General features: G+C 44.6%; 1 protein-coding gene and 3 non-coding genes across 5 annotated transcripts; all 4 read right to left on the bottom strand.

Moving 5' to 3' along the window:
• Positions 1 to 1,443: 1,443 nt before the first annotated feature.
• kpnb1 (karyopherin (importin) beta 1) lies at positions 1,444 to 21,756 on the bottom strand. 2 transcript variants are annotated; one of them, XM_055897076.1, is made up of 22 exons: positions 21,413 to 21,756; positions 20,304 to 20,362; positions 16,594 to 16,776; positions 16,134 to 16,334; positions 15,743 to 15,895; positions 15,392 to 15,460; positions 15,190 to 15,279; positions 14,750 to 14,860; positions 14,245 to 14,346; positions 12,562 to 12,786; positions 9,428 to 9,619; positions 8,957 to 9,087; positions 8,294 to 8,441; positions 7,971 to 8,042; positions 7,404 to 7,548; positions 6,452 to 6,534; positions 6,016 to 6,123; positions 5,563 to 5,706; positions 5,100 to 5,205; positions 4,497 to 4,611; positions 3,827 to 3,988; positions 1,444 to 3,449 (listed from the first exon to the last, which is right to left on the bottom strand). In XM_055897076.1, coding segments are annotated over exons 1-22 (2,640 nt in total). In that variant the 5' UTR covers positions 21,453 to 21,756; the 3' UTR covers positions 1,444 to 3,448. The 2 variants fall into 2 exon arrangements, with proteins under 2 accessions (XP_055753051.1, XP_055753052.1); XM_055897077.1 differs by having other exon boundaries at positions 15,401 to 15,460.
• LOC129834071 (small nucleolar RNA SNORA79) lies at positions 4,797 to 4,940 on the bottom strand. Its single transcript, XR_008756198.1, has one exon. It is a non-coding gene; the product is annotated as a small nucleolar RNA SNORA79 (small nucleolar RNA).
• On the bottom strand, positions 5,361 to 5,504 carry LOC129834072 (small nucleolar RNA SNORA79). The gene has a single exon (XR_008756199.1). It is a non-coding gene; the product is annotated as a small nucleolar RNA SNORA79 (small nucleolar RNA).
• On the bottom strand, positions 6,228 to 6,371 carry LOC129834070 (small nucleolar RNA SNORA79). Its single transcript, XR_008756197.1, has one exon. It is a non-coding gene; the product is annotated as a small nucleolar RNA SNORA79 (small nucleolar RNA).
• Positions 21,757 to 26,907: the final 5,151 nt, after the last annotated feature.

The raw sequence follows: 26,907 nt of genomic DNA, 5'->3' as shown, positions 1-26,907 counted from the left end.
CATACAAAAACGAAAAACCGCCACCTGCTGGAAAATACAGAGTTTCGGCCCATTTATGCCTCGAAGCCAGGGATAACTGGGGCCAAAATATGTATTCTCCAGCAGGTGGCGTTTTATTTGTTTTGCTCACCAAGCAAGGGGTTTTCGGATGGCGGTCAATAAGCATCGAATTTGGTCAACCAAAAATGTAATGGTTTATTTGCCACGTGAGGCTTATTTGTTCGAATATACGTTTCTTAATGCTTTGGTTGTTAACGAGCGTACTGATATAAGTAGGACACGTGACATCCCGGCAACGTTGAAAAAAAAAAAATAACTTGATGAGTTGTGCCTGTTGTTCACACGCATATCTGCCCTCTCATTGGCTAGAATGGTCCCACCTGAGCTTGCCTCCTCTGCCTTCCATTTTTGAGGGCATTCCTTTTCATTTTTAGAACGGCCACTTGAGTATCTGGTCAATATAATAGATATGTGTCTCTGCCCATGCCCTGAACGCTTCCTGAAGTAGAAAGGACACCAAAAGCCCCTAGATTCTGGTTCAGTCACACATAAACCCCACCCCCCTCCTCGCTCTTCCACTTCCGTAAAACGCTTGCATGCTCTCTCTCTCCTTTGGAACAAAGCACTACTTTCAAGATGAAATTTAAACAGTTTCTTAGATGTTTTACTTAGTGTGTGCTCTTTGTGACCGTGGTCCTCGCGCCTTTTAGGTGACTGTGTACAACGTCATCAGTTGCTGCTCTGCTCATCCCAGATGTCATCACGCTCTTCGTGGTCATGTGTAAATTAACCACCCAGTTTCTTATTTCACTATGTGCTATTCAGATGCATTGTATCTCTCTCTTAGCAAATGTAGCCTTCACAATGAGCCCAGTTTTGCATTTCACCAATTTATAAGGAGTCACATTTCTGTCTAAATCAGCATGGCAGGTTTATGAGACAGCACAGTACCGTTTCAACATTTAAATTGAGTTGTGGGAAAATAAAACCAACGCCTGCAGTTCAGTCAGCTGGGCACTAGAGGTGACCCGATACCTGATAATATATTGTATATGGTAGTTGACAGTATACTGCACTTCCATGTTTATTTCCCATTATCCTTAGGATTGGACATCAGGTAATTAAACACATCTGTGGTTTGGGTCAACTTCTAACATAGCAATTTCAAATTCTGCTCAGATCAAATGTACTTTGTCTATGGTCCCTGTTCAGAAGTAGTGCACTATATGGTGAATAAAATGACAATTGTGCATTACTGGCACTTGAAAAATGTATCATCCTGTCACATTAATTTCTGGAGGGACAAGAGTAATTATGGTTCGCTGACTTTCCTTTAAAGCAAGTAATCATTATTCTACACACACACACACTCAATGCAAGAGTATAAGGGTCAGCAGGCACAAGTGACAGCCATTTACAGAAGAACATTGAAAAATTACAGTATTAAGTACAATATAGATTTTTATTAGTTTACTAGGTTGGAAATTAAGAAAAAAAGCAGGTTGTCTTAATGTTCACAATTCTATATTCAAGTTGCAATTCTTAATATCATTTCAACACATGACATGGTGTAAATAGCCAAGCCCATGAGGACAATGTTACACAATCCAAAGTGGTGTGAGGACCAAAGTCACTGCAAAAAATATCCAAAATCTCAAATCAAATGGAAAACGCCTCAAATCCAACACTTATGCATTGGAGAACGTAAACAGTACAAAACAGTGAAGACAAGTTAAATTGAACCCGATTGATTATGCCAATATAGAAAGATACATTTTCTGGAAGTTTCTGGGGGGGATCTCGACCAACCTAGTGTTGCCATGGAAACTGAAGTCATCACAGTGCATTACAAACATTTGCAAGAAACAAAAGAAAATACAGACCAAAGTACCAGAACTGCTTGGGGAATGTTTGATATCATTTTATTGTTTCTTTTCATAGCAATGGAAAAATATAACCTTGTACAAACGTAGTCGATTCTCATTTTAACAGCTTGGTGAGTGACCCTTTTCCAACTAAGTGCAGCGAGAAACCAACAAATGGGAACTGAAACAAGCCCAATTCACTAGTTCAGCATGTAGTTCAATAGATTTCTTTCTGAACGGCATGCTTTAGGCAAGTGTGTGTTTGCTTGTTGTATTTTACCCTATGACGAGTAGTCTAAATTTGGCACTCGTTTTCTACTCCTTGCTCATCTTAACACTAAGGAGATGTCAAAGTGTAATTGTAGTTATTGTCGTTATTTTGGAAGTGTTCCCTTAGCCTTGATTGATCCTGATGCACTCAACGCATAAATCCTCACCAATTCTTGTTAACAGGGCTGGCAAGAAAGGGTCTGTTTATCTAGAAGCCCACACTGAAAATGAAGAGAAACAACTGATGCCATTAAAATAAAAAAAAATTGAAACGGTGAACATTTGTCAGTGATTCTCTTGCAGGAAATAAACACCTTCTTGCCAATTCACTCAAGTGCTGCCAATAAGTAATCTACCGAGCCCCCACTGCCCTCTCCCAAACAGCATCAGAAATATATCTTACTGAATTTGCGTCAAGCTTTATTATTTATTTGAAATAACCAGGGGGGGGGGGGGGGGGGGGGGGGGGTGTAGAGACGGTGAATCCCCTCCCTCACAGACACACACTTCATCATCCAGGCTGGTCAGCTAGCTCCACCCCTGCATTGCTGTGGGGGCTCCGTGCAGGGGCAGGCTGGGGGATATCAGAGAGGCTAGAAGTAAGAGACGAGGGGGGTGGAGACCGCCTGCTCGTCCCCCTCGTTTCATCTTCCTTCAACTCCAGCAGTGATCCTTTAGGCGCATTTCTAACACCCCAAAAGTTTGTATTTTTCGGATTCCGGTTCAGTTCACGTTTGCGTAAAATTGACCAAGTCCACAAGCATATAGGGCTTGAAGGAACCCCCCAAAAAATGACAAGGGAAAAAGTAGGTCTTCCACAGATCGGTCAAAGAGCAAAATAGTCGCGTTCTTTCGTGTCATGTTTTGTTTGTATTTTCCCTCAAAAGAAACCACATTTTGGCAGTTTTATTTCTCTGCTCTGGTGATCCTGTTGTAGACTAATATTAGTTGTTTTTTTTCAGAAGAGTTCTAGAACTAGCCGGCTACAGTGATCCACGTTTTTGTGTGGAGTCCTTGTCAAGTCAGAATCAGTCCACAGGTGGCCGTAGAAGAGGGGGGCGGGGGTGGCTAAGGAAGTGGTGGTGGAGGTTCAGGGGTGGGGCGCTGCTGGTCTCCCGGCAACTGCTGGAATTGTACTCAGAAGGTGGTGTGACGTCGATCCTCGCTCACTCTCGCTCTCACTCACACATTCTCAGACACTCATCTCAGCGCACGCTTCACTTCTGCTTTAACTCGGACACGACGCAAAAGACAGAAGAAACTCCAGTGGGGCGTTTTCATTGTTGTCCATCTTATCCCCAACCAGCATGAAATCTGTAGAGGGGAAAAGAGGAAGAAAAGCTTATTAGCCGAAGGAGCCAAAGTCCTGTGTTCACGTGCTCCATGCACAGAGTGATCCCTCTCATTAGGCTGCTCCAGTGAAATTCTGGTGACTTCATAGATATCAGAATTGGTCACCAAGTTACACGCTCTTTCATGAAATCACTAATGGTTACAATTTCACGCCATCTCCATAATGAAATTTAAAAAATGGACAAGACTTCCTGAATAAGTATCTCCCAATGCAACATTAACTTTCAAACTGTACATAGTTCTTTTTATCCCTTAGCTATTCCCTTGCTGTTTTGTGACGCCCCAGAGGTGCTGTAGGGGTGACTGTCAGTCAGTAGGGCATTAGGTCAGTAACTCACCAGGCCTGGCTCTTGAGCTTGCGCAGCTCCTTGGTGGCCCATGTGGCCAGCGTCTTGGTCTTGGTGGTCTTGGACCTCCGGCCCTCCGTCAGCAGGTCGTTGATGAGGGGCCGCAGCTCCACCAGCTTCATCACGTCCTTCCCAAAGGCCGTGCACAGGTCTCTGAGGAGAGAAAAGAGGGAGAGTCGGACCACATGTAGGACATTTTACGTCACAGGGGAGGGAAAAACTAAACACGTCGCAGGAACATTACTATTTACATACTGCAAAGGGAAGCGGAGGAAACCGTTTCACATTGATCAAGTCGCTGGAAACACGACTTCGATCTAGAGACCTGCTACCTCAAACAACTCCTTTTCAAGTCTCTTACTGACTGGGTCTGTGCAGCTTTCAGATAAACGCTATTAAAACATCAGGGTTTTGAGTACAAGATCTCACAGACCAGACAGGTTTTTCTTAGATCAACAAAAATGTATAAAAAAAATATCCAAATTCATAAATCAGAATTCATCATGAAGTGTCTTTCATGCCTTGAGATCACCTGCCCTCCTCCATGCATCTTAGCCCAAGCTGCCCCTAACATTTTTATGCGATGTCAAAAGCATCTTCAGCATTATTGTGATCCACAAAGCAAGCGTCACTACCACGGAGATAATCCTAGTTGCCTTACCCTATAAGTCCGGCGGCGTTTGCCACCACGCCGTCAGAGTGGTCCTCGTCTTCAGCGATGTGATGGATGAAGGACAGGATGAACTCCACTCTGGGCTGCACCAGCATCACGTCAGCTACAGGTAGGACATAACGATGCAATGAAGACCATGTTCAGCGCAATCATGAGAATTAAGACAGGTGACAGATGTCCAATATTCACTCAAAGTTGCCATAATTCTGACGAAGAGGTGATTAAGGATGCGTGTTTGGCAAATGCCACTTTTCCTATTTTTGGACTTTTCAGTGTGCCACAATGTGCAAGTGTGGGGTCCCGCAAAGTCCAGTGTAGACAATGGCAGCCCTGCTACCTCATGAACACTGGGTGAAATAGACCCCGAGTTACTCTGTGACGACCTAAAATCCCAGCTGCCACAGCTCAGAGCAGCGAGAGGAACAGGCGTCAGTGGAAGGACTTCTCAGTCTACTGTAAACACTAGTGCAGGAAAATCGTACATTTGGAATCTCAAGACACAATATCAATACCACAGTCGGCAAAATACCAAAATACTAGATCCACAAAATCTGTAGATTAGTTACGACAGTGGGAGGATGGCGGACTCACGGTGCACGTTCTCCTGGTCCCCCTTCAGGCCCTGGATGATGCCAGTGTAGGCCTCCAGACAGCCCTCCCGCAGCTCGTTCAGATAGTCCACCATGTCATAGTCCGTCTGCCAGGTGGAAGGAACCAAAACACACAGCAGATTAGAGGGACGGAGGACAGACCGCATCGAGGAGCGCAACTGTCATTGTTATCTATTGACCAATATAACAAACTTCGGAAGAGGCAACTTAACAAGATTCAACAGAAATGCTCAGGGAAGAAACTTGTGGGGTCCCGCAAAGTCCAGTGTAGATAATGGCAGCCCTGCTACCTCATGAACACTGGGTGAAATAGACCCTGCGTTACTCTGTGACGACCTAAAATCCCAGCTGCCACAGCTCAGAGCAGCGAGAGGAACAGGCGTCAGGGTCAAACGAAACAAGGGGATGCCAATGTGGTAACAGTGCGTGTCCATCTGTTCTACCTTGTCGACTTGTGCCTGCGACGCCTGCTGCAGCGTGTCCAGGACGATCTCCAGGTACTTCTTGAACTCCCCTCCGATGGCCAGGGCAATGTCTCCGAACGCTGACAGGATCTGAGGCTTCACTGACCGGTGCACATTCTCATTCTGCAGGGGAAACACACATGCCCTTAGTACAGGTGAAAAACTATGAGTATCTACAAGACTTAACCTAACCCATATGAACAAAGACAGCTGGAATCATAACCCTTTTCTTCCCGATAATTGTTAGTTGTTGTGTCTACGGTCAGCTTGACGCCAAGGCATTTACACGCGTCTACAAAGTAACCGATCAATAAAACAGAGGCTCTAAATCTGCAATAAGACTCAAAATGTATGGTCCTGTACATTCCAGTATTGATAACGGTAGCCTTGGCATTACCAACACAGCTGGCAGAAACTAAAAGTGCAACTCACCCCCAGGTTCTCCAGCAGGAGCTGCATGATCTCGTCGCAGTAAGGCAGGATGTTGGACATCAGGGCTCGGCACAGGTCACACACCAGGCCCACCGCGGCCAGACACACCTGAGGGAGGGAGGGCGAGTGGTGTAGCTAGGTGAAATAATTGAGTGGTGACTCTCACAGCAAGCATTACTAGAGGGTACTTCGCTACTAAATCAGTGCATTTCAAGTGTGGGGTCCCGCAAAGTCCAGTGTAGATAATGGCAGCCCTGCTACCTCATGAACACTGGGTGAAATAGACCCCGAGTTACTCTGTGACGACCTAAAATCCCAGCTGCCACAGCTCAGAGCAGCGAGAGGAACAGGCGTCAGGGGAAGGGAAAAATCTTGTTTTTTTTTTTACTTTAAGAGATTAATATGAATATAATCCTTGAAAAATCATAGAACCCACTTGATATTCTGCATAATTCTTCAGTCCAATTCCCAGGAAGGGTTTAAAGGCATCCATGTATTTCTGAAAGTCAGCGCCCAAAACTGAGGAGGAAACATAGAAGACATTACAGAACAACATTGAATATGGTTACATGCACACAATTATTGTGAATAGTCAAAATGAATGACAATTCGATTTAAATGTTTACATGCTTTGCAAAAAGAACAATTTCCCTAACAATCCTGTTTATATGGACATATCTAAAAATCAGTCTACCTGCACATTGATAAATGCAGAAATTCTTCAATCAAAATAAACATTACCATAGCGACCATGTCATTTTTGGAAAGCCCATTTGATTCTGAGTTCGGACATATAAAGTTTGTATGTGAAAACTATTTCTAAGATTCAAACTTTCAGTTGGTCCAAACTCACTTCACTTGCGCAAAAGTGGGAGGCTTGAGTTGCTGGTGCTAGCACATGCACCGATTAAGCCGTTTATATACACCCTAATCTTTCGAAAGATACCTGGTTTTCAGAGCTGTTTTAACTGGCTTATGTTTACTTTGATTGTGACCTTACAGCGATTAGGATAAGCAGAGTAATGTATTTACATGACTAATGCCATACTCTGCCCACTGCCATAACATGTGACACTGGACATGCGACACACCATATACATACTGCAAGAAGCGTGGAAATCAGTTTCACATTGACCAAGCAGCTGGAAACAGGTCTCAGATAAATCCTATTAAACATCAGGGTTTTCAGGGTTTTGAGTACAAGATTTCTCATCACAGACCAGATATGAGGTTTAACTGCTTAGATTCACATAAACATAATTCATCCTACTAAAGTGGGTGGAGGGTGTGAGTAGAAAACCCTGTGTGTGTGTGTGACCTATCTAAAAAAAAAAAAAAAACTTTAAATTTACCCATCCACCACAGTGTGACCGTTTTAAATGGCTTACCTTCCACCAAGGTTGAGACGGCCATGAGCGCATCCTCCTGTACGCCCCCGGAGCCGGCGGTGTTCTGGAACATTCTGAGCAGGGAGGCCATCACCACGTCTGAGATCTGCAACGCGTCCTGGTGCTGCACCTTCCTCAGCACATTCTATAGAGAAGTGGGGAGGGAAAGGGTTAACCTAACAGAGCAAAGGCTAACTTAAACGTTGTTTAGCTACTGCGATAAGAAGCGGGAAAGGAGAACTCCAACCCAGGAGTAGTTTCCTGGCTGGGTGTCCGTCTACGGCACCTTTCCTCATAAAGCCTTCTCCTTTCCTAGTACATTTCAGATCTTGTCTGTGCAGGTCTCAGATTCTTCCTATTGGTGTCATCAGGGTTTTCAGTACACGATCTCTCGTCACAGATCAGACAGGTACTAAAAATGTGTATCACTTTTTCCCCTAAGGCTTTAAAATACTCAAGACCGCTAAATATATCCATGGAACACCCTAGGTATTCTTCTTCTACCTCTAGTTCGGGGAGGTTGAAATAGTTTGGAGGGTCAAACTGAATGAAGTCAGCTCGTCTCACCTGCAGGGTGGCACACAGTAGAGACTGGAGGTCGTTGAACTGAATTCTGTCCGACGTGCTCTGGATGTGAGACTGAGGAGAGAGAGAGCACATGAAATCAACAGTTCCTTCAATAGGAGTTTATTCAATACAGAAAAGACACCAAGCATAATGTCTAATAGTTTAAAGCAGGTCTCAGATAAATCCTTAAGTAAACATCAGAGCTTTTCAGAGTAGTGAGTACATGATTTCTCATCACAGACCAAAAAGGTTTTACCCCTTTTTTTTACCCCCCCCCCAATTTATCGCTCTCTCCCATCCCTCCTCTCTCTGTTGGGACCCACCTCCATCTGCAGAACCTGCTGCAGGCGTTCCATGATGACCAGGGTGGTCTTCTGCACGGCTGGGTAGCAGTCCTTGGCGCTGTTCTTCACAATCTCCATCAGAGCCTCGTAAGCCGCGCTACGCAGGTTGTTCTGGTGACCGTCCGGCCTGGGGGACACAGAGGGAAAACATTGATTTATTTCACTTAAAATCATTACTATGCATCAGGAAAACAATATTACTTGCACTTTATATGATTCAGAAATGTGTGCAATTCTCAGCAAAAAAATTGATGCATTTAAATACATAAACCTGAACGATCTAGGACGACGAGACTGGATAAGAGACTCACAGCCTTCAAAAGGGTATGTACAACTAAGGGCGTCAAAGGATTTCCTGAGGAAGTAGATTTTAACGCCATTCTACATCTCCAAATGCATTTTTGTCGTTGAAGGCCTCAGATATTGTGGTAGGGGTTATCCATCACATGTTCAGCGTGGTGCATGATTTCTCATCACAGACCAGAGTTACTCTCCAGCTAACTCCAGAAATCCTCCAGACAAAATGTCTAGTTGACCTGCAAAGTTGAGGTTTCTAAACCTCTACAGTCCTGACAATAGAAGGTGACGTTCCATCCCCCTGTCCTGCTTACCAGTCTAGCGTTTCTGGACAGTCCTGCCTACCTGTCTGTGGTTTCTAGGAGTTTCTGGACGATGAGCTCGAAGGAGGAGGAGAGGCAGTACGTGGCAGGCTCCTCCTGGTCCTCCGCTGCATCTGTGGCTTCGTACGCAGCTTCAGCCAGGCTGGAGAAGGCCTGAGGGAGGGAGGGAAAGGAGGGAGAAGTTATGAGGGCATTCATATGAAAACCATGAATCATTATTTTTGGTCCTTAAAAAAAAACGGAATGTCTTTAGCAGGTCTCAGATACTGTGGTAGGGGTTATCCAGCACATATTCAGCGTGGTGCATGAAATCCTTATCTGTGGGACTAACAAAGTACTACTGCTGCATGTGTGGTGGAGGCCCACAATGGAAATAACCTATTCCACGATAGCCGTTATCCTCAATTTTAAATGCATTGTATCCACGTGTTGTCGAATTGCGTTTTTAAAAAGGATAAAATAAATCAAAAGGCGGCTCTAGCTTGTGTCTCACCCAGCAGACGTTGGATGCGACGCGTGGCTCGGCCCCCAGGCCCTCGATGAGACACTGCAGCAGAGGGGCCAGGTACACCTCGTTGATGGCCGCCTCCGGCAGCAGCTCACAGATCCTGCCCACCGTCCAGGCCGTGGTGTCCCTCACCACAACACTGGGGTCCTTCATCAGCTCAATCAGCGTGGGCATTGCCTGGGAGGGGAGAAACAACAGCAGATTGGTCATTAACCCCAGTAGTATCAATGAGCAGGGGGGGGGACGACAACACATGACGTCTCCCCATTTAAGAGCGTTGAGATTCTATGAAAAGCACTATAGAAATGTAATAAATGATCCTTTATTCATTATTAAGTACTGTTAACCATGGTTCAAGAGTAAACAGACCGGCATGGATGGGCGGAGAAAGGAAGGTACTGTTAATATAACAGCAGTATTCAGGTGTAGCGAGAGAGGCATAGGCTGGAAAGGGAGGGCAGTGGACAAGATTTTACAACAGTAGCGTCTGTCAAATATGACAAACAGGGAAAGGGGCCACCAGGGATTGTCACAGAGTCTCTACAGAGTAGGGCTGGGAATTGCCAGGGACCTCACGATACGTGAAGTATTACGAATCTAAATGTATTTGCGATTCGATAGTGCGATTTATTGTGATTCAATGTTCCAAACATATTGTTCAACATATGTCTGCTGCAGATGGACAAGAGAGCCATGAGAAAATTAGTTTATCAGTCATTCCTACATAAAAAGACGAACAAGCTATGAAGGAAAAACAGGAATTTTGGGGCAGGAACAGCCAACTAGCGCAAAATATATTGCGATATTGTCAAAACGACACGAGTTATTAAAAACAATATTCCGATGTGTAACTGTCGCTTTCCCCCCCATAACTACTACAGAGTACGCCCAAATCCAGCTTTACTGAACTGGTCTGTGCAGGTATCAGATAAATCCTATTTAAACATCAGGGTTGTCAAGGGTCTTGAGTACAATCTTTTTTTATCACCGACCAGATACAAGGTTCAATACTGCCTTATTAGATTCACATATTTCCATTTTACAACGGAAAGAAGATTTTATATAAACGTCAGGTAGTCCCGTGTCAGTTCTTTTGAATTTGGTGCCTAGTGAATGACAGGTTTTATCTCTGATTATGGACACTTACACAAGCTTATCACCAGCTCACTCTGAGACAAGCACCCACTTCAGTTCACAGTTCAATAGGGCTTGGGGGGGGGGGTCAAGGATTGGGGAATAGTCTGTATCTCAAATGGCACCCTATTCCCTACATAACGCATTACTTATGTCCAGGGTAGAAAGTAGTGCACCAAATAGGGAGCCATTTGAGACGTAGACATACACACAGCCACGAAAGAACATAGTGTTTCAGCTGATACCGCCTCAACAGCCCCTCCAGTCCACCCTACTTGTGAATGCACACGTCTGTAAATACCTAATCACCCTGGAAACAACTTAAGGTAGATTGTAGTTCATCTAAAAATGAAGTGAAACTTGCAGATAGCTTCATTATTAACCATAATGGAGTTTAAGAACACACAGAAAAGACTATGCATTATCTGATGGGCGTGCAACACAAGGAAACTGAGAAATGCTTGCAGCCTAGAGATAATGACCTTTACAACAGATACATTTCTACTTGGCCACAAGCAATTCTCTTCCTTGCTCGACACACCCATCAGACGGTGGATTGTTAAGTATGCATGTTAGTCTATCCTGCTGTGAAACTCCACCGAAACTTCCCCTTGGGAAAAATCGGTAGTATCAGTATACAGCGGTAGCTGGTGTAGTGACCTGCATGACAAGGGGTTTGAGCTGGTTGGGCCATGCCTTAGCGATGTGCAGTTAGTGAACGATTCGTTCTTTTTAAACAACTCTTTTTACTGACTCGAGACACATGATTTGTTTATCCTGAGTGACTGGTTCACTTTACTCTTTCGTTTTGACCTGCTAGTACTGGCCGCAGTGAGTCCTACCTACAGCAGGATCAATACACGCTCCGTCTCAGCGGCTCCAGAGACGTGCTCCGACCACCAACCATCGGTCATACGCGCACAGGGAAATAGATCATAACCAACGAGAAGAAAAATACATGTTTACAACCGATAATTGATCGCATAGTGCAAGAATGACTGCAATTAATTGATTATTGAATGTCATTGACGCCGTTTTTTTTTTGTTGAACCAGAGCCTCTGCTCAACAAACTCAAACTCTATAATTAATCATTCTGGGGGATGCAGTTTGAACATTGTGCTCGTCACCCACACGGGAGACATTAACGGTATGCATTCCACCAAGAGTCGTTCACAATCTCGTCCGGTTGGAGCCACAACCTTACCTCGTTTCAAATGAATAAAAAAATGTATCTTATTTGTGCCCCTAGCAATCAACAAATGTACATTGTTTAAAGCAGAGTTTCACATGTCTCAATCACAAATGACAGCGCCAATATGCTCCCTATGGTGAACGAGATGTGTTGAAGAGGCTTGTGGAATCATGACTTGAGTTTTCAGTTTGTCGTTCACCGGTCGGGGGTCTTGCGTGCTCTGGGCATTACTGACTCAAATGAACAAAAGGAGTCGAACGAGTCGTTATTTTGACTGAACGAGTCGACAAGATCCGAGTCTGTCAAAAGAGCCAAACATCCCATCAACACTATGCCAAGAATTTCCTAACAGATAGGAGAGGAGTCTTGACTATCTGATATGTTAGCCGCAGGTTGAGATCATAATATGGTGGTGTTCCGTTTATGGCATGTCTTCATGTCTAATAAAAAGCATGACCTGGCGCACACACATAGAAAAGTATTTTGTGCAGAGGTGCTGACTAACGACAAATAAACTAAGATAATAAAAAAATTGTTGCGCAATATATATATATATAAAAAAATGCCCAGTCATTTATTGGGTAAACCGACGTGTCGGCATCACTGCCTTCTTCAGGGTAATGTCATGAATACTTGAACCAGGTTATGTAGACAAAGACTGCAATTAACACAAGCAAATGACAATAGTGAGGGGTGTGTCATAATTGTTAGGTTAATTAGAAAGAATTGAGCGAAACCGTTACAAGAATATGTTGATTTGTCTTGGTGTCTACATGTGGTGAAGCTAGTCACCTGGATGACGAGGGGTTTGAGCTGGTTGAGCTCGGGCCCCTCCAGGATGGAGCCGAAGGCCATGACCGAGGCGTCGCGGTAGCGCCAGTCGGGGTGCTTGATGTGCTCCTTGATGAAGGGCAGCACGTGAGGCACCACGTCGTCCTCGCAGCACGTGGCCAGCAGCATCAGGCACACGCCCGCCGCCTTGCACGGGTTCCAGTCGTCATCGTCGTCGTTCTCGTCCTGAGGAGGAAGCGAGAGGGGTGAATGAGAGGAGACGCATTTACAGGACACGTTATAACATCGAGAAAAGGAGGGGTAAAACCAATGTCTATTGACAGAGGAACATAGACGGGGGGTGGAGGGAAGGAGAAGTATGAAAGGAATCTATACTGGACTTGCACATAGGAGAAGTGAGAGGAATACATTTACATAAAAAAGGTATGCCGGGAGAAATGACCCGATTGTGTAGAGGGGAAGGAGACCCAAAGGAAAAAGCATACATTACATGAACAGGTACCTATTGCACAAAAGGACACACAAAATAACAGATATCAACACAAAGGACAGACCAAATGGGACACACAAATTCAGCTAGACAAGTACAGTGTCTCATTAAAGCCCCTAATAGATAGACTGGGGTGGCACGTACAGAAATCCTCACCTCCCTGCTAGACTTCACTTGGTACACTTGTACTTATTATAGAATGGGTGGCAGCAGTAGAACACAGTCTTCCTGGGGGACTATCAACTATTTTGTATGTGGTATTAGACACAAAATGGTGGCGCCTGGATGGGTGAGGAGCCACCCCCCTTAATACGGGCTCCCGAGTGGCGCAGCGGTCTAAGGCACTGCATCTCAGTGCTAGACGCGTCACTACAGACACCTTGGTTCAAATCCAGGCTGTATCACAACCGGACGCGATTGGGAGTCCCATAGCCGTGATTGTAAATAGAAATTTGTTCTCAACTGACATGCCTAGTTAAATAAAGGTTAAATTAAAAATACGTGTCTGTAGGTCTCAGATATTGTGGTAGGGTTTATCCATCACATGTTCAGCGTGGTGCATGATTTCTCATCACAGACCAGACAGGTTTTCCTAAGAGGTAGAATCTTAATTGAATCTCAAGATTAAGGATTCTGCCAGCTAGATGCATTAGTTTTGTACAGAGATTGTAATACCAGGAAATGATTCGCCCATATCCTTATCAATCAGGTTCTGTCTCACTCTACAGGATCCTTCTAGGTTATAAAGGTATTATCGACGGACGTTTTAGTGTCTCTGGCTGACATTAAATCATGTAGAGTCACCACCGCTGCCCTGCTCTCCAAGGACAAACTGGCTGGGGATGCCTTCACTTCCACTGGCTGGCTTACCCTGTCCGGGTAAGGTTTCAACACCCTGTGGCTAGCATTTTTCACATGCTTCACATTAATCCAAATCCGTTTGTTCGAATTTCTCCCTCCGCCAACCTCATTAACATTGTTTCACTTAGAATTTTGTGTGGACCGTGCTAGCTAGGCTGGGCTGTGAACTGCAAGGAATCTTGCCTTGTGTTAAACACTAAAAACTGCAGACTGAAATGTGTGGTGTGTACAGACGCTTCATTTGAATTGTGTCCTTCAAATCTGTGCCCTAACGTGTAACGAACAGGATAACGAGGTGTAAAATGACTGCCGCGGGCTCTTCTCTTGGGTACCTGTTTGGTGAGTGTCTGGGTGAGGATGGGCACCAGGTATTGCAAGGCTCCTTTAGCATAGAACTTGCTGGTGTGCTCCGGGGGCCGGCCCTGCTCCGATGCCTGGGGAGAGAGAGAGAGATGTACCAAACTTAGAGGAATATTTTCCTTTTTGTTGTTGTGCAACTCCCCGTTGTATTTATTTTGCGTCTAAAATAAACACCCGCAAGGTAAGGGTGTCAGCTTAATGGCTGACTAATGGTGCGATAACAAAATAACAAGGTAGGCGAAGGTCTCAGATAGTGGTAGGGTTTATCCATCACATGTTCAGCGTGGTGCATGATTTCTCATCACAGACCAGACAGGTGAGCTATATCGTCACGCAGCAACACGGCTAACTGTGACCCTTTCTGGTGTTATAATATATAAAACGTGTGTACATTTACATCCGTGCGCTGCAGTGTTGCCTTGTGTTCAGTTACTCGAGTTAAAACACGTTTGAAAGTGCGTGTGGGGGGGGGCTCACCTCAGTCGCTTCAATGGCCAAATCCATCTCCTCGTCGCACACGTTCGACCAGAACTCGATTCCTTGTAAGGCAACTTCATCAATGTCACTTTTCATGGCTTCTATTGTGATCTGTTCAGGGGAGGGAGAGGACAGACCAAAGGGAGGAGGGGGTCAGGATGTTTATTTTAAAGGAGCGTCCTTGATACGGACTACTGGCCTCGGTGTCCTTGCAGGTCTCAGATATTGTCGTAGGAGTTACACATTAGGCATTACAGCGTCGTGCATTATTTCTCATCACAGACCAGACAAGTGGTCAACAAGCGACGCTACAATATCAGTAACTGATAAGGTTCATCAAGACCTTGGTTTGGAGTTCTGCCTTAAGTTCTTCAAAAATAAATAGAAGCACATCTAAAGACAACAGAGCGAGACCCAAGTTGCTGCATGGGGGTGCTTACCGCAAACAGCGCTGGGCCCATGTACGTTTCCATGTACTGATAATACAAAGACATTATCTTCACCAAGTTCTGTAAGGCAGCCACTCGTACCTGTGGGAGACAGACATTGCATTTCACCAACATTGGTTAAGAATATGATTATTGGCTGAAAGCATGAATAAATGTGCCAAAAAAGGGTTTTAAATAGAAAAGAGAAACTCACGATACTCACTCTGGTGTCTGGGCACTGTGTGGCCTCGCAGACGACCTGCATTATAAAGTGCCTCTCCGTCTGGAAAACACAAACCCGTTCACTGTTACGACATGCCCATAGAAAAAGCATTCAAAACCCAGCCTTGTGTGCAGGTCTCAGATATTGTGGTAGGGGTTATCCATCACACGTTCAGCGTGGTGCATGCTTTCTCATCACAGACCAGACCATTAAGTCGATAAACAAGCTCAGATTTGTCCATTGCATCTTTCCATTTTTGGGGTCACATCATGCAACAAAGGAGGAACTTAAACACTAATATAGTGGGACACAGGCAGGGCGGGGCAGGAGACACAAACAGACCTCTTTGTCAAAGTTGGCTTTGGTGAACTCCAGTGAGTTGAGCAGCGCGTTGGTGGCAGCCAGCTTGACGTTGTTGCTGGGCTCCTCCTTCCTCATGCCCTGGATGATGGCTGTCAGGATCTGGTTGGCGTTGTCCTGCAGCTGCTCAGGGTCCTACAGTACAGGGGAGGAGAGAAGACAGTTGTTCATGGAAGTTACGTCTGCTCTGCAGCGAAACATGCATAGGAAAACAAAAAAACTAAAATGTAGTCTAGGTTCGATTTTGGAATCTTGTCTTTGTGCAATTGTAATTGAGGACACAATGGTCACAAGTTTCATATTACAGTAGATAGATTGAGGTTATAACCACTGTATCCTCATGTGAGCAAGTGTGTGTGCCAGGGGCACTCACTATGTCCTGGCAGATGTATCCAATGGCCTCCAGGGTGGACTCCTTCATGTGCTCAGTGCTGCTGGGGTCCGTCACATTGGCCACCAGCTGGGGAATGAGCTCGGGCCACTGGGTGACGGGGATCTCTGCGCAGGCGATGCCAGCCACGCACTGGGAGGCCGAGCTGGGCCGGTACGTCTCCGTGCCCAGGGTCTGCAGAACCTGGAGAAGAGTGAAAGGAGGGGGGGGGGGGGGGGGGGTTAGAGGTGAATCAACTGGTGCATTTTGCTGGGTGAAACTAAGTGAGACGGAGGACATTGGATCCTATAGGAGCCAAGGGCTTTTGTCAAATTAGTCATTTGGCAGGGTAGGTTTCTGAGGTAAAATTATTTTTTTGGGGGGGTGGGACCACAAGAGCCAACTGAAGCTAGAAAGTATAAATAAATCTGCACTAAGAGGTGGAAGAGGAGTTTCTCCTTACAAAGTTCTTGATCTCCCTCCGGGCGTTGGCGTCGATGGCAAGCCATCTCTGCTGGTAGCGTGTCTTCACGTCCGGGTCTTTGGAGGTGAGTGAGTTCTTCACCTGCAGCCCTGCGGCCACGCGAGCCACCTGGGTGTTGCCAGGGTTGGCGAGCACCTTGGAGAGCTCCACCAGGAACGTGGGCTGGAGAAAGGGAGAGTGGGTGGGGAGAGTTTATAAAATGTATTTCTACAAAATCCGGCCATAAGACGGTAGTGGTTTAGTAAAACACAGGTAAAAGAAAAAAAATTGTCATCACCACAGTCCTTAAGTCCCTGGCATGAGTAAGATTTCACTGCAGTGATTCTGAACAATGTTCAACAGTTACATTGAGCAACTGAAGGATGTAGGAGGCTAGTAATCAAATCAACAGGCATGACGGAGCAGGTTTGTATGCAACAGCAAAACAATTGACACTAAATTCAGTAGACACTAAATTCCATTCATGCTGCAGTCAGTGAGTGGCAGCAGCGGGCTCCACAAATCTCTTTTGATCCATGTGTGGTGGTTTTAAATCAGATCTAATGCATTTGTGTAACCAAAACAAACTGCTAAATTCATACAAGTCCTGGTGAGTTGTTTAGGTCTCTGTTTCACATATACAGTGCCTTTGGGAAAGTATTCAGAACACATGACTTTTCCCACATTTTCTTACATTACAGCCTTATTCTAAAATGGATGAAATAAAAAATATCCGTAGCAATACCCCATAATGACAAACCAAAAACAGGTTTAGAAATTTTTGCAAATTTAAAAATAAACAGAAACACCTTATGTACATAAGTATTCAGACCCTTTGCCACAAGACTCAAAATTGAGCTCAGGTGCATCCTGTTTCCATTGATCATCCTTGAGATGTCTCTACAACTTCATTGGAGTCCACCTGTGGTAAATTCAATTGATTGGACATAATTTGGAAAGGCACACACCTGTCTATATAAGGTCCCACAGTTGACAGTGCATGTCAGTGCAAAAACCAAGCCATGAGGTCGAAGGAATTGTCCATAGAGCTCCGAGACAGGATTGTGTCGAGGCACAGATCTGGGGAAGTGTACCAAAAAATGTCGGCAGCATTGACGGTCCCCAAGAACACAATGGCCTCCATCAATCTTAAAATGGAAGAAGTTTGGAACCACGAAGACTCTTCCTAGAGCTGGCCGCCCGGCTAAACCGAGCAAGGGCCTCGGTCAGGGAGGTGACGAAGAACCTGATGGTCCCTCTGACAAGCTCTAGAGTTCCTCTGTGTAGACGGGAGAACCCTCCAGAAGGACAACCATCTCTGCAGCATTCCACCAATCAGACCTTTATGGTAGTGACCAGACGGAAGCCACTCAGCCAATGGTACATGACAGCCCGCTTGGAGTTTGCCAAAATGCACCTAAAGGACTCTAAGATCATGAGAAACAAGATTCAACTCTTTGGCCTGAATGCCAAGCCTCACATCTGGAGAAAACCATGCAACATCCATACAGTGAAGAATGGTAGTGGTAGCATCATGCTGTGGGGATGTTTTTCAGCAGGGACTGGGACACTACTCAGGATCGAGGGAAAGGTGAACAGAGCAGTAGAGAGATAATTGATGAAAACCTGCTCCAGAGCACTCAGGAGCGCAGACTGGGGCGAAGGTTCACCTTCCAACAGGAAACAGCCAAGACAATCCAGGAGTGGCTTTCATCTTTCATCTCTCTCCGCATATCCTTGAGTGGTCCAGCCAGAGCCAAGACTTGAACCTGAACAAACATCTCTGGAGAGACCTGGAAATAGCTGTACTGCAACACTCCCCATCCAACCTGACAGAGCTTGAGGATCTGCAGAGAAGAATGGGAGAAACTCCCCAAATACAGGTGTGCCAAGCTTGTCACGTCATACCCAAGAAGACTTGAAGCTGTAATCGCTGCCATGGGTGCTTTAACAAAGTACTGAGTAAAGGGTCTGAATACTTACATAAATGTGATTTCCATTTTTTTTTATATAAATTATCAAAAATGCCTAGAAACCTGTTTTTGCTTTGTCATTATGGGGTATTGTATGTAAATTGCTGAGAGAGAAAAACAAAGCTTTAACATAAGGTGAAAAAAAGTCATGGGCTCTGAATACTTTCCGGAAGTAACTGTATACTCTGCTTTGTGACCAATTTTAGTTGTAAGAGTTAATCTGTGACACCTATTCCAGATTATCTCATTAGTGGGGCCTATGAGGCATCAAGTGTCTAGCTTGGTGTCACTATCTAGGCTTTCTGGAGATTAAAAATATATGTCCAAATACTTAGATTAGGAGACGAAATCTCTATGTCCCTTTAGCAGATGGATTAAAAGACAGATAGGATTTAATCATGTGGTCTTTAATGATAATGTAGGACAAGAGGGCACCACAAAAGAAGGCCATTTAGCAACACTTGTACCATGACATCTTCTGACTGCTGATTTGGGTCAAACTCCCTTAATAGTTTTTGATGTGCCTAGCCAATTATGTGACTGATCATTAACAGAGCTGCACAGTCCAGCAAACAAATCCATAGACCTTTGAGGTACCTTGCGGTTAAGAGTGTTGGGCCAGTAACCGAAAGTTCGCTGGTTCGATTCCCTGAGACAACTAGATAAAAAAAAAAACATCTACCAATTTGCCATTGAGCAAGGCACGTAACTGTAGCTGCTCCTGTATGTCGCTATGGATGAGTGTCTGCTAAATGACAAATGTAATTATATATATGGCTATTATTTTGACTTGAAAAGCTACATAAGGACGCGCGGCCAAATAAAATGGGAGATTACACAATCGATGTTTAGCTTTTGACTAGTCTGCAAAATATATAACTTGTACGTAACATGCATAGTGGTGGCAGATTTAGGTACCATGCCACATCCGTTCAAATGAGCCCTGCACACCTTTCATAAACTAGCTTTTTCTATGGGGATCTGCCACTGCCCAAAATAGTTAACATAGCATAAATGTTTCGTCAAAAAACAGAGTGCATACACACAAGCTGACTCATATTTCAAAGCTAAATAGCTACGCAAAAATGTAGTTCAATGACAGATGCCTTGATCACGCCTTACTTCCTCTTCTCTAGCCAGCTAGCTACACCCTCTTTCACTTTCTACTCCAAAAAATGCAATGGACATCTGTCAGGGGGGAGGAGTGCTCTTGTTCACTAGTAAAAGCCTATCAGGCAGCTTTCCGGTTAACTATTAGTTACATGAATAGCATATGGAACCAAATGCAGCTATAAAATTACAACATGTTAGCCACATGTGTCCATATCAAAACAGGGTAATCCGCCCCGCTAGTGATCCATCACTATCAGTGAACTAGTTTTTCGATGCCGGGGTTATACTGCTCAAGTGAAATTAATCTGAATGAATAAAAAATCGCTGAAAACGCGAATTTGTCGAAATTTTGTTAGTTCCAAGTGATCTTGCCAAGGCACTGGAATCCAACAATGGTGTAGCTGGTGTGCTAGCTAGCTAACGTGGGTTAATGCTAGGTCTCCATTCATTCGCGAAAGCTGAGGTGTGACGCTGCTACCATAATGTTGCGATGGAGAAAGGGCCCAGTTGAAAACGCCGGCAATTCAATTCAATGCGCTCATGCCCTGTGTTTCTGGCGCCAGACCTGAATGTGACCGGAATATATTATCCGTCTGGACTGATAAAATGTGTAGTTATACAAACCAAATTTTCAATTGCCGCTTGCTCCAGAAACTTCTGTGCCGCCTCCAGTTCATTTCGATCTGAGGGGGCGAGGGAGAAAATGTGAGCGTTATACTATGTGAATAGCTACTGCACTTGCTAGTTAGCTACAACATGAAGCAGCAAAGTTCTGTTAGCATGCATCTGCAATTCCTACATTGCCTGACTAGCTAGAACGATTAGCTAGCTAGGCTACCACGATTACCTAGCTAACATTAGCTAGTATGTAGTGCGCACCAGTAATCACATTCACTGCGATAATTGGGAAATCTACTTGGGAAATTGTGGGTGTACGTTTCCTGATGCGAGATTGTTCGTTAACTAGTTAAATTAAATCGCCAATTTATCAAGCCTTACTAGTTAGATAGGTGACCCATGTCATGCAACACGCTGGCTACCGGGGATGCTATGCTCACTAGCGGATAGGTACTAGAGGCCAACGATTAAGTTAACCATCGAGCTAACCAACTCGTATTAAACTATTTAGCTAACGTAGTTCGCTCTACATGTTACATCACCACGGACAATGCACAAGTGTTTACTTCACTAGCTAGCGTATACGACCTAATAAGGTTTACATGATCGAGTCCAGGCCAATTTTTTTTCCACATCGGCACATCATGCACATGCTAGTTATAGTACTTAGATAGTAATCTTTAAAGTTAGCGGGCGTGCAAGGCAGGGCCGATTTAGTTGCACATGAATAGCTAGTTAGCCAAGTTAATTGATAGGTAACAATACGTATCAAACCAGTAAAAATATCACATCAAATTGACCAACTACGTGGGTGACAACTTTTTCAACGGATAATACATTTTGACAACTGGCAGCTCTGTCAATGCCGCCCAGATTGAACTATTAACAGTGCTAAAAGTTAGCATGTTAGCGAATTCACCACAGACGCCGCATCCGCAGAGTGAGTAGGCCGTAACATTAGCAGCCTAGCTAGCCTAATGCTAGGCATTTCCTCCTCCCTTTTTCTGATTTAACTTTCACCGTTATCGTTATCAAATACAGATATGTGAAGTTGCTGGGCCTAAGCTCTTCACATGGCAAATGTTAAAGATAAGTATATGGAGCTGTATAATCACCTGGAGAGACAGTTTTTTCGAGGATTGTTATCAGCTCCATTCTGTCCCAACCACTCTACACAGAAGTCGCTAGCTAGTTAGATTGCCGCGCACAACTCAACCCCGGATTATATTTCTTCAGTGTTCAACCAAAGTAACAAGACCGTGGATAAATCAATGAAAGCCGGCGAGAAAAACATACACGCCCAGTATCCCCCAGCCGATTAGTTTACTCTGGATATGCGCTATTTCCAAACGCGGAACCTGAAAAAAAAATGGTTTAAGCAGCAATGCCGCTTGTTCATTCTGTGTTGTCGGGAGGGAAAGGGCCTTGCTCGACTCCCGCGGAAGGATATCACGCGCCGCTTCTATGAAAAAAAAGAAAGAAAAAAAAACTCCTCCCTATCTTCCGCGCGAGCGCGTTTTCATGTGCGCACACCTTTTCTGGACCTTAAGCATATTCATTTTTAACCAAAACTTGACGCTTGTTCAAATAGGTAAAGTATTAGCCAACTGTTGTATAATTGTTGTCTAAGTTGTAACTTTGCTGTCCTGTACTTAATCAACCATAAAATGATCTGACTTCTCTATAAATTCAAAACCAAATGTGGAGTGGACAAAATGGCTAGCTAGCCTAATGTAATGACATTTAACCGTCATTTAAATTGGTACAACATGTATGTATCTAAGTAATCCCCCTATACTTTATTATGTACTGCCTATAACTTTTAATTTCCAATTATCGTGATGGAAATAAGCCATGGCAGAGTGTACTAATAATAATAATTGTACAAAGTTCAAATAAATCGTCCCTTAGCCTGCCATCCAGGGCACTTTTGATTTGGTCAGTGATAGTCTTTGTTGATCTGTCATAGCTGCCCTCCAGAGCTGGCCAGTCGGTTTGTGCACCTGTACACTAACTGATAGCAGCTACATTTAATGGAACGCTGTTTGGGTCTTTGCGTGTCAAAAAAGATGCACGTGAAATAACACTATTTTACGCGTTAAATACGCTTTTAATTTGACACGTCAAATAACACCGTTATATTATAAAATGTTGTGTGTTCTGAATTTACACGTGCAAGCCAAGCGCCACCACTACTATCAGTAGCATTGTCAAAGCTGTACAAAAAAAGTCAGCAAACAACTGCCACTAACGAAGTGTTTACAATAGTGCTTTGGTAATAAAGCATTATTTGTTCTACCGCAACTTCTGGGGAAGCTAGCTAGCTTTAGCTTGGTACCTAGCTAGCACCAATACAACCAGCCTGAAAGCAATGACCAGTAGAGACTGCAGTCCTTTTCATTATTCTTAGTAATGATTTAGGAATCCTTGTAAGTATTATCTAGGTAGCCACTTGTTGTTTGCCTATTAAAATTCAACTTCAGTTCATTTAAATAAATAGCTAGCCAGCTACTTAACCCTGTTGCCCAAAGCTATAAGCAGCTGGCTAGTGATGCTCGACTATTGTGCCTAATCCACAATAAGGATTAGGCACAATAGTGGAATGTGCGGTTTGTCTTCAAAAGCAGCATACCACCCTGCATACCACTGCTGGCTTGCTTCTGAAGCTAAGCAGGGTTGGTCCTGGTCAGGCCCTGGATGGGAGACCAGATGCTGCTGGAAGTGGTGTTGGAGGGCCAGTAGGAGGCACTCTTTCCTCTGGTCATATCAAAGATCCCAATGCCCCAGGGCAGTGATTGGGGACACTGCTCTGTGTAGGGTGCTGTCTTTTGGATGGGACGTTAAACGGGTGTCCTGACTCTCTGAGGTCATTAAAGATCCCATGGCACTTATCGTAAGAGTAGGGGTGTTAACCCCGGTGTCCTGGCTAAATTCCCAATTTGGCCCTCAACCATCACGGTCACCTAATAATCCCCAGTTTACAATTGGCTCATTCATCCCCCTCCTCTCCCCTGTAACTATTCCCCAGGTCGTTGCTGCAAATGAGAACGTGTTCTCAGTCAACTTACCTGGTAAAGTAACGGATAAATAAAAGTACCTATTTTAAAGTGATGCAGAAGGTGACAATTGGTGGAATCATGCCATATTTAGTCTAAATCATGTTAAACAAGGTTGGAATGTGAAGCAGTGAAATGGGGTATCATTCATATTACACAGTACAGCTTTACCCAAGGATTGGGGATCAATGAAATGGGGTATCAGTCTACTCAATACCCAATATATTTTTTTCCCCCAACGTCCTCCCCCGAGTTATCAAACTCCTAAACATCCACGCAGTATTATTTTTCCTCAGGAATAGTGTTCAATACACATACATGTGGCTCAATTCACAGTTGTTTCAGAGTCCTGCAATAAGAGCCACTACGCTACTGTTCTCTGGGTGTCGCACTGAGCTAAAGGGTAGAGCTGCCGCTTTGACGGAGCGAGACTCTAACCCGGAAGCTTTTAAGAAATCTCGCTATGCCCTCCGACGAACCATCAAACAGGCAAAGCTTCAATACAGGACTAAGATCGAATCGTACTATACCGGCTCCAACGCTTGTTGGATGTGGCAGGGTTTGCAAACTATTACAAACTAAAAGAGGGAAGCACAGCCAAGAGCTGCCCAGTGACACAAGCCTACCAGACGAGCTAAATTACTTCTATGCTCATTTCGAGGCAAGTAACACTGAAACATGCATGAGAGCATCAGCTGTTCCGGACGACTGTGTGATCACGCTCTCCGCAGCCTATGTAAGACCTTTAAACAAGGCAACATTCACAAGGCCGCAGGGCCAAACGGATTACCAGGACGTGTACTCCGAGCATGCGCTGACCAACTGGCAATTGTCTCCACTGACATTTTCAACCTCTCCCTGTCTTCTGTAATACCAACATGTTTCAAGCAGACCACCATAGTCCCTGTGCCGAAGAACACTAAGGTAACATGCCTAAATGACTACTGACCCATAGCACTCACGTCTGTAGCCATGAAACGCTTTGAAAGGCTGGTCATGGCTCACATCAACACCATTATCCCAGAAACCCTAGACCCACTCCAATTTGCATATCCCACCAACAGATCCACAGATGATGCGATCTCTATTGCACTCCACACTGCCCTTTCACACCTGGACAAAAGGAACACCCATGTGAGAATGCTATTCATTGACTACAGCTCAGCATTCAACACCATAGTGCCCTCAAAGCTCATCACTAAGCTAAGAACCGTGGGTCTAAACACATCCCTCGGCAACTGGATCCTGGACTTCCTGACGGGCCGCCCCCAGGTGGTAAGCGTAGGTAACACATCCGCCACACTGATCCTCAACACGGGGGCCCCTCTGGTGTGTGCTCAGTCCCCTCCTGTACTCCCTGTTCACTCATGACTGCACGACTCCAACACCAACATTACGTTTGCTGATGACAGAACAGTGGTAGGCCTGATCACCGACAAGACAGTCTATAATGAGGAGGTCAGAGACCTGACCGTGTGGTGCAAGGACAACCTCCTCTCAACGTGATCAAGACAAAGGAGATGATCATGGACTACAGGAAAAGGAGGGCCGAGCTCGCCCCCATTCTCATCGACGGGTCTGTAGTGGAGCAGGTTGAGAGCTTCAAGTTCCTTAGCGTCCACATCACCAACAAACTAACATGGTCCAAGCACACCAAGACAGTTGTGAAGAGGGCACGACGAAACCTATTCCCCCCCAGGAGACTGAAAAGATTTGGCATGGGTCCTCAGATCCTCAAAAGGTTTTACAGCTGCACCATCGAGCATCCTGACGGGTTGCATCACTGCTCTGCCTCCGACCACAAGGCACTACAGAGGGTAGTGCGTAGGTCCCAGTACATCACTGGGGCCAATTTTCCTGCCATCCAGGACCTCTATACCAGGTGGTGTCAGAGGAAGGCCCTAGAAATTGTCAATGACTCCAGCCACCCTAGTCATAGACTGTTCTCTCTGCTACCGCACAGCAAGCCGTACCGGAGCGCCATGTCTAGGTCCAAGATGCTTCTTAACAGCTTCTACCCCCAAGCCATGATTCCTGAACATCTAATTAAATGGCTCTCCAGACTATTTGCATTGCCCCCACCCTCTTCTACTCTGTTATTATCTATGCATAGTCTACATGTACATATTACCTCAATTACCTCGACACCGGTGATTTGTCACAGAGTAGACTGATACATATGGATTGTAGATCAATGATATGGGGTAAGTCTGTATAGTGAAATAAGTATGCCCCCAATGCAATTCTAAAGTACAATACATCCAGTGTGATTACAGTTTTGTCAAATTAACAAATAGTCTTTTGTTGATTTTATATAACTTCTCAACCTCGTTTAGCATGATCTATTCAATTATGGCATAATTCTACTATTTGTATTCATTTGCATCACTGTCAGACATACTTTTACTTAAGGCTAAGCGCAAAGTCCACTTTTGTGGCAATTCCTTCTTGTGGCTAGCTTCACAGATGGGTCTGACCACCATTAATCAAATAAGAACTGTCTTATACGACCCACCACTGCGACCTGTATGCCCTAGTCGGCTGGCCCTCGCTACATGTTCGTCGTCAGACCCACTGGCTCCAGGTCATCTACAAGGCTATGCTAGGTAAAGTGCCGCCTTCTCTCAGTTCACTGGTCACGATGGCTACACCCACCCGTAGCACGCGCTCCAGCAGGTGTATCTCACTGATCATCCCTAAAGCCAAAACCTCATTTGGACGCCTTTCCTTCCAGTTCTCTGCTGCCTGCGACTGGAACTAATTGCAAAAATCTCTGAAGTTAGAGACTTTTATCTCCCTCAACAACTTTAAAAATCTGCTATCCGAGCAGCTAACCGATCGCTGCAGCTGTACATAGTCCATCTGTAAACTACCCACCCAATTTACCTACCTCACCCCCATACTGCTTTTATTTATTTACTTTTCTGCTCTTTTGCACACCAGTATCTCTTCTTGCACATGATCATCTGATGATTTATCACTCCAGTGTTAATCTGCTAAATTGTAATTATTCAATTTATTGCCTACCTCATGCCTTTTGCACACATTGTATATAGATTCTCTTTTTTCTACCATGTTATTGACTTGTTTATTGTTTACTCCATGTGTAACTCTGTGTTGTTGTCTGTTCACACTGCTATGCTTTATCTTGGCCAGGTAGCCGTTGCAAATGAGAACTTGTTCTCAACTAGCCTACCTGGTTAAATAAAGGTGAAATAAAAAATAAAAAGGGTAATTTTAAATGACACCAAGCTATATAGTTATCTAGCACTGTAGGTGCGCGGGACAACTTTACCAGCATCATGGCATACGTATCGATGAATCGTGACAAATGAAATATGGGTGATAGTGTAATCAATGTGTAATAACTACATAAATGAATGAACGTGTTAAGTTACGTGATATGCAGTCATATTCAGGTCAAGCTTATTTGACGTGTCATTGACACGCAACGAGCCAAACAGCGTTCCATTGAAAGTGGACTAAGAGTGAGCTGCTATGTAGGTAACATAACTTAATGTAAAATCTGAGAAATCAGCAGAGGCCACACAGTG

Source organism: Salvelinus fontinalis, chromosome 34, assembly GCF_029448725.1.
Source record: "Salvelinus fontinalis isolate EN_2023a chromosome 34, ASM2944872v1, whole genome shotgun sequence".
Classification (NCBI taxonomy): Eukaryota; Metazoa; Chordata; class Actinopteri; order Salmoniformes; family Salmonidae; genus Salvelinus; species Salvelinus fontinalis.
Note: the sequence above shows the minus strand (reverse complement) of the source record. Positions and strands in the feature narration are given on the sequence as shown.